The 17301-nt window shown below is 48.6% G+C and overlaps 1 protein-coding gene across 5 annotated transcripts in view; it reads left to right on the forward strand.

Annotated features, from left to right (window-relative positions):
* The window catches only part of LOC311132200 (echinoderm microtubule-associated protein-like 6), a gene marked incomplete at both ends in the record, with an annotated part of 93791 nt that overhangs the window by 25245 nt on the left and 51245 nt on the right, over window positions 1-17301 (forward strand). For all 5 annotated transcript variants that reach the window (XM_084165423.1, XM_084165424.1, XM_084165422.1 and 2 more), the window contains 3 exons: window positions 12342-12501; window positions 14449-14547; window positions 14713-14781. In XM_084165423.1, coding sequence (XP_084021549.1) covers window positions 12342-12501; window positions 14449-14547; window positions 14713-14781 — 328 coding nt within the window. The remainder of the gene's footprint in view (window positions 1-12341; window positions 12502-14448; window positions 14548-14712; window positions 14782-17301) is intronic.

A 17301-nucleotide genomic window follows, 5' to 3' on the forward strand; every position in this document is an offset into this window, starting at 1 on the left:
GCATGGTGGAGGTACCGTCTGGACTTTCCACCGTGGTTGCACCAACGGAAACATCTAGACACCTACCCTGACATTCATGCGACCACCCCGTGAGAGCCCTCTGCAGCCATAAGAAGGTGGGGTTGTGGAGTGCTAGCCAAGGGATACCTAATACCACAGGGAAAGCAGGAGATTCAATAATTGAAAAAATTACCTGCTCACAATGAGTCTCCTGGGTGATCATGGTGACCGGTATAGTGACTTCCGTAACAAACCCGGACCCTAATGGTCGACTATCGAGTGCTCTGATGGGGAGTGGAATGGAGAGGGGAAACAATAAAATGCTTTGACGGCGTGCCAATGCCCTGTCCATAAAGTTCCCAGATGCACCTGAATCGACTAGCCCCTTACACTGGGGAACTACCATGATATCGGGAAAGTGGATAGGTAGGGTACAGTGCACAACAGAGGGCTCTGAACAAGTGTGGGTGTTCGATACCTGGGGTGATGCGTGAGTGCCCTGCCTGCCGCCTCCCGGCCCAGAAGAACGTTGACTACGACGTGTGGTGTACTGTCCTTTCGTGCCACCAGAGTGGCACTGTCGCTGTCCTCCTCCGCTCTCTCGGCCGGCAGCCCCACCCAGCTCCATTGGCTCGGGATCCGAGTCGTCCGGGATGGAAACGGGCAGATCCCTACCAGGACGTTCTCTGGCTGTCAGCAGGTTGTCCAAACGAATGGCCATGTCCACCAGTTTATCGAAGGACAATATTGTGTCCCGGCAGGCTAGCTCCCGTCGGACGTCCTCCCGCAGATGGCACCGGAAATGGTCGATCAGGGCCCGCTCGTTCCACCCGGACCCCGCTGCCAGCGTCCGAAACTCCAACACAATGTCCTGCACGGTCCTTTTCCCCTGCCTCAGGTGGACCAGCCGCTCACCCGCCTCTCGACCCTCGGGCAAGTGATCGAAGACCGCCCAAAAGAGGCGAGCGAACTCCCTGTAGTCCTCCAACGCGGCTCCTCCCTCGTTCCACACCGCGTTGGCCCACTCCAGGGCTTTCCCACAGAGGCAGGAAACGAGGACGGACACCTTCTCCCGCTCCTATGGCGCCAGTCTGATGCTTGCAAAGTAAAGCTCCAATTGGAGGAGGAATCCCTGGCACAGCGCCGCCGTCCCAACAAACGGCCATGGTCGGGATATCTGGATCCCTCCGTGTGCTGGGGTGTAGATGGCTGGATCCGGTTGGCCAGCTGGTCTCGACAGATCGGGTCCTCTCCTCTCCAGGCATTGGACTGCCTGAAGAACCCGATCCATCGCTTCCCCAAAGCTGGCCAGCATCGTGGAATGCTCCTAGACCCGTGCCACGACTCCAGGCATGCGCTCTTCTCCCGCTGACTCCATAGCGGGTGGGTGATTCTGTGTTGAGTGTGGTGAAAGGAGTCAGGCGCAGGAGGGTAATCACCGAATACAGAGTTTATTCCTTCGTTGACACACACATGCGCTCCAATAGCGATCAACGAAACAGGCACGGGGGAAACAAACATCCCTGGCAATACACTGTAACGGAATCCAATAATACATAGGCACAGGGGGAAAATCTACCCTGGCACACTTATACACAGACTAATTAGGGGATAGGAACCAGGTGTGTGTGATTGACAAGACAAGTGTGATGATGATTGGGGCAGCAGTGGTTAGTACTCTGGTGACGACGAACACCGAAGCCTGCCCGAACAAGGAGGGGAGGCAGCCTCGGCCGAAGTCGTGACATTGATTAAATAAATGGTTTCCTCATCAAGCTACACACAATACCCCATAATAACGAAGGGAAAACAGTTTATTTATTTATTTTATTTATACAAATTAAAATTAAAAATTAAAAATACCTTATTTACATAAGTATTCAGACCCTTTGCTATGAGACTCGAAATTGAGCTCAGATGCATCCTGTTTCCATTGATTATCCTTGTGATGTTTCTACAACTTGATTGGAGTCCACCTGTGATGAATTAAATTGATTGGACATGATTTTGAAAAGGCACACACCTGTCTATATAAGGTCCCACACTTGACAGTGCATGTCAGCGCAGAAACCAAGCCATGAGGTCGAAGGAATTGTCCGTAGAACTCCGAGACAGGATTGTGTCGAGGCACAGATCTGGGGAAAGGTACCAAAAAATGTATGCAGCATTGAAGGTCCCCAAGAACACAATGGCCTCCATGATTTTTAAATGGAAGAACTTTGGAACCACCAAGACTCTTTCTAGAGCTACACTGAGAAATTGAAGGAGAAGGGCCTTGGTCAGGGAGGTGACCAAGAACCCGGTGGTCACTCTGACAGAGCTCCAGAGTTCCTCTGTGGAGATGGCAGAACCTTCCAGAAGGACAGTCATCTCTGCAGCACTCAACTTTATGTTAGAGTGGCCAGACGGAAGCCACTCCTCAGTAAAAGGCACATGACAGCCCACTTGGAGTTTGCCAAAGGGCACCTAAAGGACCATGAGAAACAAGATTCTCTGGTCTGATGAAACCAAGATTGAACTCTTTGGCCTGAATGCCAAGTGTCACATCTGGAGGAAACCTGGCACCATCCCTATGGTGAAGCATGGTGGTGGCAGCATCATGCTGTGGGTATGTTTTTCAGTGGCAGGGACTGGGAGACTAGTCAGGATCGAGGGAAAGATGAACGGAGCAACATACAGAGAGATCGTTGATGAAAATCTGCTCCAGGGCGTTCAGGACCTCAGACTGGGAGGCGAAGGTTCACATTCTAACAGGACAACGACCCTAAGCACACAGCCAAGACAACGCAATAGTGGCTTCGGGACAAGTCTCTGAATGTCCTTGAGTGGCCCAGCCAGAGTCCGGACTTGAACCCGATCTAACATCTCTAGAGAGACCTGAAAATAGCTGTGCAGCAACACTCCCCATCCAACCTGACAGAGCTTGAGAGGATCTGCACAGATTAATGGGGAAAAACTCCTCAAATACAGGTGTGCCAAGCTTGTAGCGTCATACCCAAGAAGACTCGAGGCTGTAATCGCTGCAAAAGGTGCTTCAACAAAGTACTGAGTAAAGGGTCTGAATACTTATGTAAATGTGATATTTCAGATTATTTATTTTATACATTTGCACACAAAAAATTTAACCTGTTTTTGCTTTGTCGTTATGGGATATTGTGTGTAGATTAGTGAGGGGAAAAAAACAATTTAATACATTTTATAATAAGACTGTAACGTAACAAAATGTGGAAAAAGTCAAGGAGTCTGAATACTTTCTGAATGCACTGTAACTATTCACACCCCTTTCTGGGTACGTTTCTAAGAGCTTTCCAAACCTGAATTGTGCAACATTTGCTCATTATTCATAAAAAAATTATTCAAGCTCTGTCAAATTGATTATTGATCATTGCTAGACAACCATTTTCAGGTCTTGCCATAGATTTTCAAGTCACTCTGCAACTCAGGGACATTCACTGTCTTCTTGGTAAGCAACTCCAGTGTAGATTTGGCCTTGTGTTTTAAGTTATTGTCTTGCTGAAAGGTGACTGAAGCATGTTTTCCTCTAGAATTTTGCCTGTGCTTAGCTCCATTCCGTTTCTTTTTTATCCTGAAAAACTCCCCAGTCCTTAATGATTACAAGCATACCCATAACATGATGCAGCCACCACTATGCTTGAAAATATGAAGAGTGGTACTCAGTAATGTGTTGTATTGGATTTGCCCCAAACATAACACTTTTTATTCAGGACAAAAATTGTTTTTATTTTTATATATCACTTTATTGCCTTGTTGCAAACAGGACGGATGTTTTCACTCTGTCAATTAGGTTAGTATTGTGGAGTAACTACAATGTTGTTGATCCATCGTAATTTTTCTCCTATTGTAGCCATTAAACTCTGTAACTGTTTTAACGTCACCATTGGCCTCATGTTGAATTCCCTGATTTCCTTCCTCTCCGGCAACTTAGTTAGGAAGGACGCTTGTATCTTTGTAGTGACTGGGTGTATTGATACGCCATTGTCACAAGTGTAGAGCTGGACAGGAGGGGGAGCTAAAGCGAAGGCTGGTGTGACAGCCATCCAAAGTGTAATGAATAACTTCATCATGCTCAAAGGGATATTCAATGTTTGCTTTTTTATTTTAACCATCTATCAATAGGTGCCCTTTGCAAGGCATTGGAAAACCTCCCTGAATTCTTATTGACTCAAGACATTTCGGCTTTTCATTTTGTATTAATTAGTACACATTTCAAAAACATAATTCCACTTTAACATTATGGGGTGTTGTGTGTAGGTCAGTGACCTAAAATCTCAACAAAATGTGGAAAAAGTCAAGTGGTATGAATACTTTCTGAAGGCACATATCTGATATTGAGTAAATAGCTTGAACTTATTCAGAAGCGTTATTCAGAGTAAATATGTCAGAAGAACATTTATTGAGAGAGTGATTTATGGACAGTGTCCTTCGTCCTATAGTACCGATTCTGTATAGACAGCAGCAGTCTGTTGAGGTAGGTAGGGCATCAGGAGAGCAGATTTTCCCAGGTGGCAGCAGTGATGGCTGGCTCTGATTTCCTTCCTCTGGGGATTTCCCTGTGCCAGTCTGCAGAGGAGAGGAGTGTCACATTACTGTTTGGTTGTGTGACGGGAGTCCGTTACTGCAGTCCGGTCCCACTGGGACTGACTCTGTGTCCTTCACTAGCATTTTGTCTAGAAATAATGCATTAGTACAATAAATTATCTCATCAATTATCTAATTTGTATGCATACTGATTTTACATCTGTTATTTTATGGAGTGAAAAAAAGACAAGGTGGTTTCTCTTTAAAATACGTATTTTTCTTTCTGGCTCATGTTTTTTATGTAAAGGCATAGTGTACATACTTATCACATAATGTATAGAAAACCACACAGGACTGTATGCATAACATTAAATAATCCAAACACATTCATTATGATTGTTGCTGTCAATAAATCAGCAGGTTCATCCATCAGTGACAGCCCAGTACAGTCACAGGACAGTGAGTTCCTCTCAGGCTGGCTGGGCTGCCATCACACACTGCATGAATGGAGCATCTTCTGATGCCTGTCCTCATGTGCAGTCCCTCTGCTCCTGCTCCTGGCCCTGGCAACCCAACAGCCCATTGAAACCCATGAGCCAGCAAATCTGCCCTCATGTCATAGTCTCTCCATCTCCATCAGCTGTGGTCCTCTGTAGCTCAATTTGTAGAGCATGACGCTTGTAACGCCAGGGTAGTGGGTTTGATCCCTGGGACCACCCATACGTAAAAATGTATGCACACATGACTGTAAGTCGCTTTGGATAAAAGCGTCTGCTAAATGGCATATTATTATTATTTAGCTAGCTCTGCACTTCTGCTCATCCCCATGTGCTACATTAGGGCCAGCTGGGATGTAGACTGCCTGGGAATGCATGCTTCCATACTGCGTGGGAAACCTCCCGACAGTCAGCTGAGTAGAGCTGAGCTCTCTCTCTCTCATTCTGTCTTTCTCTCTCTCACTCAAATTGCTTGAGGGTTTCTCCATTTCTCCCCCTCCCGCCATTCCTTTTCTCACAGCCTTTATCTCTCTCTTCTCCCTTCCTCAGTACTTCCTCTCTCACTCCTCTGCCGAGCCTCAGCTCCAGGCAGAGCTCCAAGCCCAGATTTACAGCCATGCGATTCATGCAGAAAGAGGCTTTGAGATGAAAGATTCTGAGACAGTCAGACTGAGCACAGAGAGAGAGAAAGATATTCACAGACTGAGAAAGCAAGGGAAAGAGAAAGAAAGACATGCCAATGTGCTGTGCAGTGTTTGTAGTGTCAGGCTATTTCTCCTGATAGAAATTGTAATTTTACACCCATTTTTACTATTGGACCATTTCAATGCCAAGGCTCGGTTTGTAAGGCTACCACTTGTCCTCTGTACAGTGTGTATGGTCAAGGTCACAGAGGACTCACCGTGTTGAGCGGTACTGAGCACGGTCTTCTCCCCAGTCCATTGGTGGTGTAATGATCCCTGACCCTGTGGGGCTGATGCTACTAACACACTAATGTCTGCCACTCGGGCAGGCCCCAGTAATGATGCCATTAACCTCATGTATTTATAGGACACCGAGGCACCTTTCATAAAGGAGCACAATGACCTGTGGGTACTCTTCAGCAGGACTCTTCCCTCCCTAGAGAGAGGAAGAGAGATAAAGAGATAAAGAGAAAGGGGTGGCAGAGAGAGAAAGGGGGAGAGTAGAGAGGGGAGATAGAGAGATAACGAGGAGGAGAGGGGGAACAAGGGAGGCAGGTTGGCACCTGGAGCGAACAATTACCCACTGTGGCGTCTATAACCTATGAGTTTCAGATTGTACACATAAGGCTGAAAATGGTTAATGACAAAGTAACAAACACTGTGTATACTGACATGATTATTAATGTCAACAATGAGTCAAGCACATGGCTTAACCAGAAAGTGTCACGGTTCAGACAGACGACCAGAGGACCACAATTGCGTCACACCAGAAAGTTTATTAAACTTAAGGGAAAAGGGAAGTAGGGAGTGAATGAAGGCTCCAGGGGTAACAGGGATCCCGTCCAATGTGCTGGGTCTGTGCCCCCCCCAGTGGCAGCGATGCGTCCTATGAAGCCGGTGGTGGGTGGTCCAGAAGTCCTGGGGGGGGGGAGACACAGACACAACAGGGCGGAATGAAACAAGGCAGCAGTACAGTTCAAGGGAAATCCAAAATACGTAGTAGCAAGGCAGAAGGCTGGTCAGAGTTACCGGGATAGAAGAGTAGTCAGGAGTCGTAATGGCAGAAGCAGGTCTGGATCTCCTGGGGCAGACGAGTATCCAAAAATCAGGCAGGTCCGGGGTCACAAAACCAGGGTGAGCCAGAAGCGCGAGCAAACAGGTTCCGGGTGTGAGCTTTGCAGACGATCTGACACCGGAGAGCTGAAAGACAGGGCCTTAAATACTGGGAGAGGTAGTGGGTAATGCAGCGCAGCTGGCAGAGTAATTAGAGCAGAGCAGAGCAGGGACAGGTGGAGCTAGTTAGGCTGAGTAGAGAGAGTGGTGAGCAGAGTGGAAGAAAATAAGGTGGTAACCCGGTGGAGTGAGAGGCTCATGACAGAACCCCCCCCCCAAGGGACGGCCCCAGAAGTCCCAAGAGCAACACCACGCCGGGCGGGAGGAGGGGAGCCGGAGGAGGGCTAGAACTCCTCCGAACGGTCCGAGTGAACGTCCTCATCCTCGGAGGAAGCCGGAGGGCCGTGGTCGGGAGATGGGACAGGTCCCGAGACAGGATCAGGCACAGGACAGGAAGCCGAGCGGGCAGGACGGTTAGGGACCCCTCTGGGGCGGCCCCTACGGATTGCAGGTTGATCAGGATGCTGTTGGTGGAAAGCGGTGATGAGAGTCCTATCCACAATCCGACTAGCTGGCACCCAGGTCCTTTCCTCAGGTCCATAGCCCTCCCAGTCAATGAGGTACTGGAGACCCCTACCCCTCCGTCTGGACCGAAGCAGGCGGCGGACGGTGTAAACCAGACCACCATCGACGAGCCGTGGAGGAGGAGGACAAGGCGCAGCAGGGACCAGCGGACTCTCATGGATGGGCTTAATCTTAGACACATGGAAAGTGGGGTGCACCCTCAGGGAATTAGGCAGTTGGAGCCGGACAGCAGTTGGGCTAATCACTCTTATGATAGGGAATGGGCCAATGAACCGAGGTGCCAGCTTCTGCGACTCCACCCTGAGTGGCAGGTTCTTCGATGACAACCACACCCTTTGACCAACATGGTAGGTGGGAGCAGGAATTCTCCGACGGTTGGCCCCGGTAGTGTAGCTGGCAACGGATCTGAGGAGTGTGGCTCGGGCTTGTGACCAGGTGCGGCGACATCGACGGGCAAAAGCAAGTGCAGATGGGCAAGTAACCTCCTCTTCCTGGCTGGCAAATAGAGGAGGCTGGTATCCATAAACACATTGGAAAGGGGACATACCGATGGCAGAGCAGGTCAGAGAATTGTGTGCGTACTCCACCCATGTCAATTGCTGCGACCAGGAGTGGGGGTTGCGTGAAGTCATGCATCGCAGTGCCTTCTCGAGCTCCTGATTAGCCCGCTCTGACTGCCCATTGGATTGGGGATGGAATCCGGAAGTCAGACTGACTGTGGCTCCCAGCAGGTGACAGAACTCCTTCCAAAAAGCGGAGGAGAATTGTGGACCACGGTCAGAAACTACATCCTTTGGCAGTCCGTGGATCCGGAAGACGTGTTCCAGGACCACCTGGGCGGTCTCCTTGGCGGTTGGGAGCTTGGGAAGGGGAATGAAGTGTGCCATCTTGCTGAAACGGTCAACTATGGTGAGAATGACGGTCATGCCACTTGAAGGGGGCAGCCCCGTGACAAAGTCAAGGGCGATGTGAGACCAGGGACGTCTGGGCACAGGCAGGGGCTGCAGCAATCCGGCTGGGGGCTGGCAGGACGACTTGTGTTGGTTGCAGATGGGGCAGGCTTGGACGAATTCCCGTACATCCTTCCTCAGAGAGGGCCACCAGAACCTCTGGGCGAGCAGGTTGTAAGTGCGGGTGGAGCCAGGGTGACAAGCTAGGCGGGAGTCATGTCCCCACTGAACGACCTGGGACCTCAGGTCTTCGGGGACAAAAAGGCGGTCAGCTGGGCAAGTGCTGGGACCTGGCTGGTTACGGAGAGCCTCCAGCACCTGTTCCTCAACAGCCCAGGTCAGAGCTGCAACGATGCAGGGACTTGGCAGAATCGACACAGGATCCTTGGAGGGGGTGTCATCCTTCTGGAATTGACGGGAGAGGGCGTCTGGCTTGGTGTTGCGTGATCCAGGCCGGTATGACAGAGTGAAATTAAACCTGGTGAAGAACAGGGCCCAGCGGGACTGCCTGGAGTTCAACCGTTTGGCCGTGCGGATGTACTCCAAGTTCTTATGATCGGTCCAAACGAGAAATGGAATGGTGGACCCCTCCAGCCAGTGACGCCACTCCTCCAAGGCAAGCTTCACAGCCAGCAGCTCACGGTTCCCTATGTCGTAATTGCACTCAGAGGGGGACAACCGACGTGAGAAAAAGGCACAGGGATGGAGCTTCCTATCCTCCGCAGCCCACTGAGAAATCACAGCACCAACTCCCACATCCGAGGCGTCCACCTCCACAATGAATTGCCGGTCCACATCAGGCATCTGGAGGATGGGAGCGGAGGTGAACCTCACCTTGAGGGTACTGAAGGCTTTGTCGGCTGCTGGGGTCCAGGTGAAGGGTTGCTTGGTGCTGGTTAGAGCAGTGAGAGGGGCAGCAACGGTACTGTAGTTCCGGATAAACTTTCTATAGAAGTTAGCAAACCCCAGAAACTGTTGCAGCTTCTTTCTGTTCTCCGGAACTGGCCATGAAGTGACTGCTGATACTTTGGCAGGATCCATTTGGATACTTCCCTCTGCCACTATGTACCCCAGGAAGGCCACTGTCTTGACGTGAAACTCACATTTCTCTGCCTTGGCGTAGAGGGAATTCTCCAGAAGACGATGAAGGACTTGCTGGACATGGCGGGTGTGTTCAGACAGGTTTCTGGAGTAGATTAAGATGTCATCCAGGTAAACGAAGACAAACTTGTTTAACATGTCCCGCAGTACATCATTCACTAGAGCCTGGAACACAGCAGGAGCATTGGTGAGGCCAAAAGGCATAACCAGATACTCGTAGTGGCCTGTTGGTGTATTGAATGCGGTTTTCCATTCATCTCCCTCCCGGATCCGCACTAGGTGGTAAGCGTTTCTGAGATCCAACTTGGTAAAAACAGTGGCTCCCTGGAGCAACTCAAAAGCAGAGGTGAGCAGAGGCAGAGGGTAACAGTTTTTTACTGTGATGTCGTTGAGTCCCCTGTAGTCGATGCAGGGGCGAAGAGATCCGTCCTTCTTCCCCACAAAGAAGAAGCCAGCACCAGCAGGAGATGAAGATGAACGGATTAATCCTGCGGACAGAGAGCCATTGATGTAGTCCTCCATGGACTTTCTTTCAGGAGCAGACAACGAATAAAGACGACCCTTTGGAGGGGCTGTTCCAGGGAGGAGGTCGATGGCACAGTCGTACGGTCGGTGAGGGGGCAGAGATGTGGCTCTTGCTTTGTTAAACACCTCTCTGAGACCATGGTAGCATTCTGGGACATTGGAGAGGTCAGGAGCGGAGTTAGTAGGTACTGGCCGAGGGGGTAGTGCGGCAGCAAGCAGGCAGGTTCGGTGGCAGTCCTCTCCCCACTCCCTGATCACCCCGGTCACCCAGTCGAGCTGAGGGTTGTGCCGGCGGAGCCATGGGTAACCCAGGATGAGGGGTTGGCCTGGAGAGGGGAGCAGGTGAAACTGGATAGTTTCTTGATGGTTTCCGGACAGACCCATCGAGACCGGGGCCGTGACATGAGTGACCGATCCGAGTAAGTGTCCGTCCAGTGCCCGGGCAGGAATAGGAGGTGTCAAACGGAGGTTCTCCAGTCCCAGTTGGCGTGCCAGCTTGATGTCCATTATGTTGGCTTCGGCGCCAGAATCCACCAGAGCAGCCAGGGTGTGAGTTGAGTCAGAGAGGCGGAGGTGAACTTGCAGCAGGGGTTTGCGGTCGGAGGACTGGATGGTCATTGAACTCAACCGGACTCCCCCTATGCCCGGTGAGCTTCGGCCCTTTAAAGGGCAGGTTACCACACGATGTCCATCACCTCCACAATAGAGGCAGAGGTTTGAGGTGAAGCGTCGCTGGCGCTCTGCAGGAGTGAGAGAGGCTCGCCCAATCTCCATAGGCTCAGACTGATCAAGCTGACCTGGGTGAGTGGCAGTAGATGACAGGAGCCCAGTCGGATCTCTCCGAATGCCGGTAGTAGGTGGACCTTGGCGCCCCCTCTCACGACGACGGGTCTGTATCCTTCTGTCGATCCTGACAGTTAGTGCGATGGCTTCATCAAGAGTGGAAGGCAGTTCATGGGAGACCAACTCGTCCTTGATATAGTCAGCCAAACTATGGAAGAACGCGTCCACCAACGATGGTGTGTTCCAAGAACTTCGTCTAGCCAGGGTTCGGAAGTCGATGGAATGGTCTGCGACTGTACGTCTGCCTTGTCGAATACTGAACAGTTCACGAGACGCCTCTGCGGTTGGTGAATCCAGGTCAAACACCTTCAGCATCTCCTCAGCAAACAGGTCGAAGGTTGCACATGCGGGGGTTTGACGTTCGAACTCTGCTGTTCCCCAGAGTCGAGCTCGGCCCGTCAGGTGAGTGATGGCATACCCAACTTTAGCCCCCTCCGTGGCGAAGGTCCTTGGCTGCAAGGAGAACTGAAGTCGGCAGCTAGTCAGGAATGGCCGGACCTGGGTTGAATCGCCGTTGAACCGCTCGGGGTTTCCAATCTTGGGTTCCGGAGCAGCGGCTGCAATGACCGGGGCAGGTAACTCGGGGGCAGGGCTGGTGGGCAGACTGGCTGGGGTCAGGTTGGTGAGGAGTTGAATGATCATGGCGAGTTGTTGTTGCTGCTGCTGGAACTGCTGCTCATGCTCATCGGTTTCCATGTCGGGGAAAGTGTGCGCTGAGTCCATAATGGTCAGATCGTACTGTCACGGTTCAGACAGACGACCAGAGGACCACAATTGCGTCACACCAGAAAGTTTATTAAACTTAAGGGAAAAGGGAAGTAGGGAGTGAATGAAGGCTCCAGGGGTAACAGGGATCCCGTCCAATGTGCTGGGTCTGTGCCCCCCCCAGTGGCAGCGATGCGTCCTATGAAGCCGGTGGTGGGTGGTCCAGAAGTCCTGGGGGGGGGGAGACACAGACACAACAGGGCGGAATGAAACAAGGCAGCAGTACAGTTCAAGGGAAATCCAAAATACGTAGTAGCAAGGCAGAAGGCTGGTCAGAGTTACCGGGATAGAAGAGTAGTCAGGAGTCGTAATGGCAGAAGCAGGTCTGGATCTCCTGGGGCAGACGAGTATCCAAAAATCAGGCAGGTCCGGGGTCACAAAACCAGGGTGAGCCAGAAGCGCGAGCAAACAGGTTCCGGGTGTGAGCTTTGCAGACGATCTGACACCGGAGAGCTGAAAGACAGGGCCTTAAATACTGGGAGAGGTAGTGGGTAATGCAGCGCAGCTGGCAGAGTAATTAGAGCAGAGCAGAGCAGGGACAGGTGGAGCTAGTTAGGCTGAGTAGAGAGAGTGGTGAGCAGAGTGGAAGAAAATAAGGTGGTAACCCGGTGGAGTGAGAGGCTCATGACAGAAAGAGCAACAGAATATACATGTATATATATTTAATCCACATTTTATCAGTTTCTTTCAACAGTATTGCGTGGGTATTACCTGTTATGTCTCCTCTCCTGTTTCTCCAGCCTTGCCCTTCATCCTGAGAGGTCACTGGTGGCAACAGGTCAGGTGGGGAAGGAGCCCTACATCTGTGTGTGGGACACCTTCAGTGTACAGACCATCTCTATCCTCAAGGACGGACACTCCCATGGGGTGGCCTGCCTGGCCTTCAGCGCAGATGGACAGGTGAAACACACACACTCCCGCACACACACCACCTCATGCCCACAAGCCCACACGCAAGCAGACATACACACACACACACACACACACACACACACACACACACACACACACACAGCCAAGCACGCACCACTTCTCACACACACACACTTCACCTCACGCATACAGGCATGCATGCACACCTCTCATCCACCTTTTCTCTGAGTGGATGGGTTCCTGTGCTATCACCCTGTTACCAAGGCAAACCTGTTTGACTGAAAAATAACAATACTTTGACACACAGCAATGTGAATGCTCCATAATTTGTGAGATTGAAGCATTCATAGATTTCTCCCAATTATATCACATGTAAATGTACATAATACTGTAAATGTGCCTTATATCTCACATAGCCTATAGCAATGGGAATGGGATTGTGGTGGTGGGTTGCTGAGAAGCGAAGCCTGCTGGGTAACTGTGCAGGCTGGGGATGATGTACGGCTCTGCCATTAATCATGTTAGCCCATGTTTACTGGGGGGAATGCTGGGACAGCACCATTCTCCTATGACCTTTAGCTTGATGTATGGGGCTCCATGAGAGTCTCCTACAGCAGCAGCAGCCTGTTGATGTCCCCCATACAAGACCAGTAGGCTACACCTAGGGAAGAGGGAGAGGAAGGAAGGAAGGAAGGAAGGAAGGAAGGAAGGAAGGAAGGAAGGAAGGAAGGAAGGAAGGAAGGAAGGAAGGAAGGGAGGGAGGGAGGGAGGGAGGGAGGGAGGGCTGGCTGTTGTTGTTGCCTTCATTGTGGTTTTGGAGTTGACAAATGCAATGTCACGTCAGAGGAGGCTGCGGCGGGTGAAGAATGTGTCTGGGAGGAGAGGGAGGGGGAGAGAGAGGAAGGGTGGGTGAGGAGAGCCAGGGCTAATGCTACCGTGTGTCTAGATGAAGAGAAAAGGGAGGAAGGGAAGTAGGGCAACATGTTGTATCACCTCCTGCCCCTGGCAACCAGTCTACATTACTGCTACACTGTAATGGAGACCAACCAGGGAGGGGCAGCAAACAAGGTTTACCTCAAACCCATAGTCAATCATAAAGACATTTAGGCCTTATCATTTTATTAGCTCCATTCTGAAATGCATTAGATGGCTGTTTTCTTGGAAACTCCTGTGTGCAGAGCGAGTAAACAATTCTGGGTGATGTCATATAACACAGATGGATGTCTTGTTTGGTTGGGATTTAAATGGATTTGTGGATGAATGGTTGTGGCAAACCACAAATATGACAAAACATGTTTTCCTGAAGAAAAGAGAATGTATTCTCTATCACTGAAATGTATTGATTAATGGAAACACACATTACCATTTCATTGTAAAGTTATCAGCACATTAGGTCAAATTACATTTGGCATTCATCTCCTCTCTTTTGTACTCAGTAGAATGGCCGTACTTACTTTATATTGGAGCATCAAATCATAAATATCCCTGACGTTTAGGTCTAATTTATTTTCTATCTGTTTCTTTGTCATCCCAATATTCACCCTAAAAATATTGCACGGAGACGGTTGTCCAAATGTTCCTAAATGCCTTGCTCCTTTGTCTGAGTCATAAAATGGGTAATTAACAATTAACTCGCTGAATGGTAATTGCCGCCAGACTAATTGGAAACAATTTGCATTCCTTTCCTCTCTACAGCGAGTGTGATAAAATACAGAAGGCGTTTTCAATAGTGCTTACTGTATTATCTGCACATGTCTGCACTGCCTGTGCACTCTCTATAACATCTCTATAGCTGTCACATAGAACAACTCTATGTCTCCTGTCATAGAAATTAATTGATTATGAAAATATGACTATTTTCCTCCATTTACAGTACATGAATGAATATGTATTCATCTTCCTACATTGAATAGAAACAGTCTCCCTCCTTTCTTTGCAGATGAATGAATAGTTTCCCCTTTTTGTCATTTTCAGCGGCTGGCTTCTGTGGGGCTGGATGCCAAAAATACAGTGTGTGTTTGGGACTGGAAGAAAGGAAAGATACTGGCCACTGCGACAGGACATTCAGACAGGGTAGGCTTTTGTGTGTGCTGTGTGCATGTTGGCATTTGTGTATGTGTGTGTTGTGTATTGATTCAGTTGTAGAGTGTGTATGTGAGTACACAGTGTGTGTGTGGCATGACTTTCTGTGTGAATGAGAGGAAATGTATGTGTGTTAATGGCTTGGCTGTCTTTCAGATCTTCGATATATCCTGGGATCCCTTTCAGCAGAACCGGCTGGTGAGCTGTGGGGTAAAGCACATAAAGGTGAGCTTCACAATAACAACACAGTATGCTCCGTGCTGTCCAGTCAGTTCATACATAACACTTGAGCCAAGTTCAAAAATAACATATGGGGAGCTATCAATGTTGAGATGGGTTACCCTGACCCAGTGCAGCCGGCATCAGTCTATTTTCAAGTTATTTAACATGTAATACGTTTATACGGTTGTTGTTAAAAGCTGCTTTTGGAACAACCTCATAAACAGTTTGACATGTTGTCAGTGGAGGAGTAAATTGGCGCTATCAGATATTCTAGCAGTAGAATGAGAAAGTGGTGTTAGGGGGACTGGGGCATATTGTTTTCAATTGGTACGCGTGAAGAGCAGTTGGAGGACGCCAGTTTCTATTCAGTCAAAAGCAGTAATCTGTTCTGTCATTCCCCTCCGGAAGGGCTGTGTCCTACTATACACACACACACACAACACTGAACTTACAGAAGAGCCCTCAGTTTACAATAAATATGTAAATACATTCAGTACCAGTCAAAAGTTTGGACACACCTACTCATTCAAGGGTTTTTCTTTATTTTTACTATTTTCTACATTGTAGAATAATAGTGAACACATCAAAAAAATTAAATAACACATATGGAATCATGTAGTAACCAAAAAAGTGTTAAACAAATCAAAATATATTTTATATTTGAGATTCTTCAAATAGCCACCCTTTGCCTTGATGACAGCTTTGCACACTCTTGGCATTCTCTCAACCAGCTTCACCTGGAATGCTTTTCCAACAGTCTTGAAGGAGTTCCCACATATGCTGAGCACTTGTTGGCTGCTTTTCCTTCACTCTACCGTCCGACTCATCCCAAACCATCTCATTTGGGTTGAGGTCGGGGAATTGTGCCGGCCAGGTCATCTGATGCAGCACTCCGTCACTCTCCTTCTTGGTAAAATAGCCCTTACACAGCCTGGAGGTGTGTTGGGTCATTGTCCTGTTGAAAAACAAATGATAGTCCCACTAAGCCCAAACCAAATGGGATGGCATATCGCTGCAGAATTCTGTGGTAGCCATGCTGGTTAAGTGTGCCTTCAATTCTAAATAAATCACTGACAGTGTCACCATCAAAGCACCCCCACACCATCACACCTCCGCCTCCATGCTTTACGGTGGGAAATACACATGCAGAGATCATCCGTTCACCCACACCGCGTCTCACAAAGACACGGCAGTTGGAACCAAAAATCTCAAATTTGGACTCCAGACCAAAGGACAAATTTCCACCGGTCTAATGTCCATTGCTCGTGTTTCTTGGCCCAAGCAAGTCTCTTCTTCTTATTGGTGTCCTTTAGTAGTGGTTTCTTTGCAGCAATTCGACCATGAAGGCCTGATTCACACAGTCTCCTCTTAACAGTTGATGTTGAGATGTGTCTGTTACTTGAACTCTGTGAAGCATTTATTTGGGCTGCAATTTCTGAGGCTGGTAACTCTAATGAACTTATCCTCTGCAGCAGAGGTAACTCTGGGTCTTCCATTCCTGTGGCGGTCCTCATGAGAGCCAGTTTCATCATAGCCCTTGATGGTTTTTGCGACTGCACTTGAAGAAACTTTCAAAGTCCTTGAAATTATCCGTATTGACTGACCTTCATGTCTTAAAGTAATGATGGACTGTCTTTTCTCTTTGCTTATTTGAGCTGTTCTTGCCATAATATGGACTTGGTCTTTTACCAAATAGGGCTATCTTCTGTATACCAACCCTACCTTGTCACAACACAACTGATTGGCTCAAACGCATTAAGAAGGAAAGAAATTCCACAAATTAACTTTTAACAAGGCACACCTGTTAATTGAAATGCATTCCAGGTGACTACCTCATGAAGCTGGTTGAGAGAATGCCAAGAGTGTGCAAAGCTGTCATCAAGGCAAAGGCTGGCTATTTGAAGAATCTCAAAGATAAAATATATTTTGATTACTACATGATTTCATATGTGTTATTTTATAGTTTTGATATCTTCACTATTATTCTACAATGTAAAAAATAGTAAAAATACAGAAAAACCATTAAATGAGTAGGTGTGTCCAAACTTTTGACTGGTAGTGTATGCCTCACAAACAGTAGCAATGGAGAATCGTTTTTCTTGTTGTTTTGTTTATATATATATATATATATGTGTAAATATATTTATATATATCAAGTTATGGTGTGAGACATACATCATTGAGCCTATTGTGCCCTTTGGCCATAAAACTACTTTCATGGACATGGAATCTTCTTAACTGACCGCTGTGAGCTTTATTAGAAATAAGCCCCATGCTATCTACCCTGAGGTGATCAGGCTGGCAAATGAACAGTCGTGATTTAGAGCAACGGTTCTCCAAACGCACTGTGACAGCAGCTGATCTCTGAGCTCATGTTCTCTCTCTCTTCCCTCTATCCTTTCCTGTCATTATCCACCTTATGTTATTTTTTCTTTCCTCTCTCTACCTCTCCTCCCATTGCCTGTTTTATCCACCTTTCTCTTCACCTCTCTAATTATCTTGCTTCGCCTTTCCTTCCCCTAC

Source organism: Coregonus lavaretus (assembly GCF_964263955.1).
Source record: "Coregonus lavaretus genome assembly, chromosome: 1".
Lineage (NCBI taxonomy): Eukaryota > Metazoa > Chordata > Actinopteri > Salmoniformes > Salmonidae > Coregonus > Coregonus lavaretus.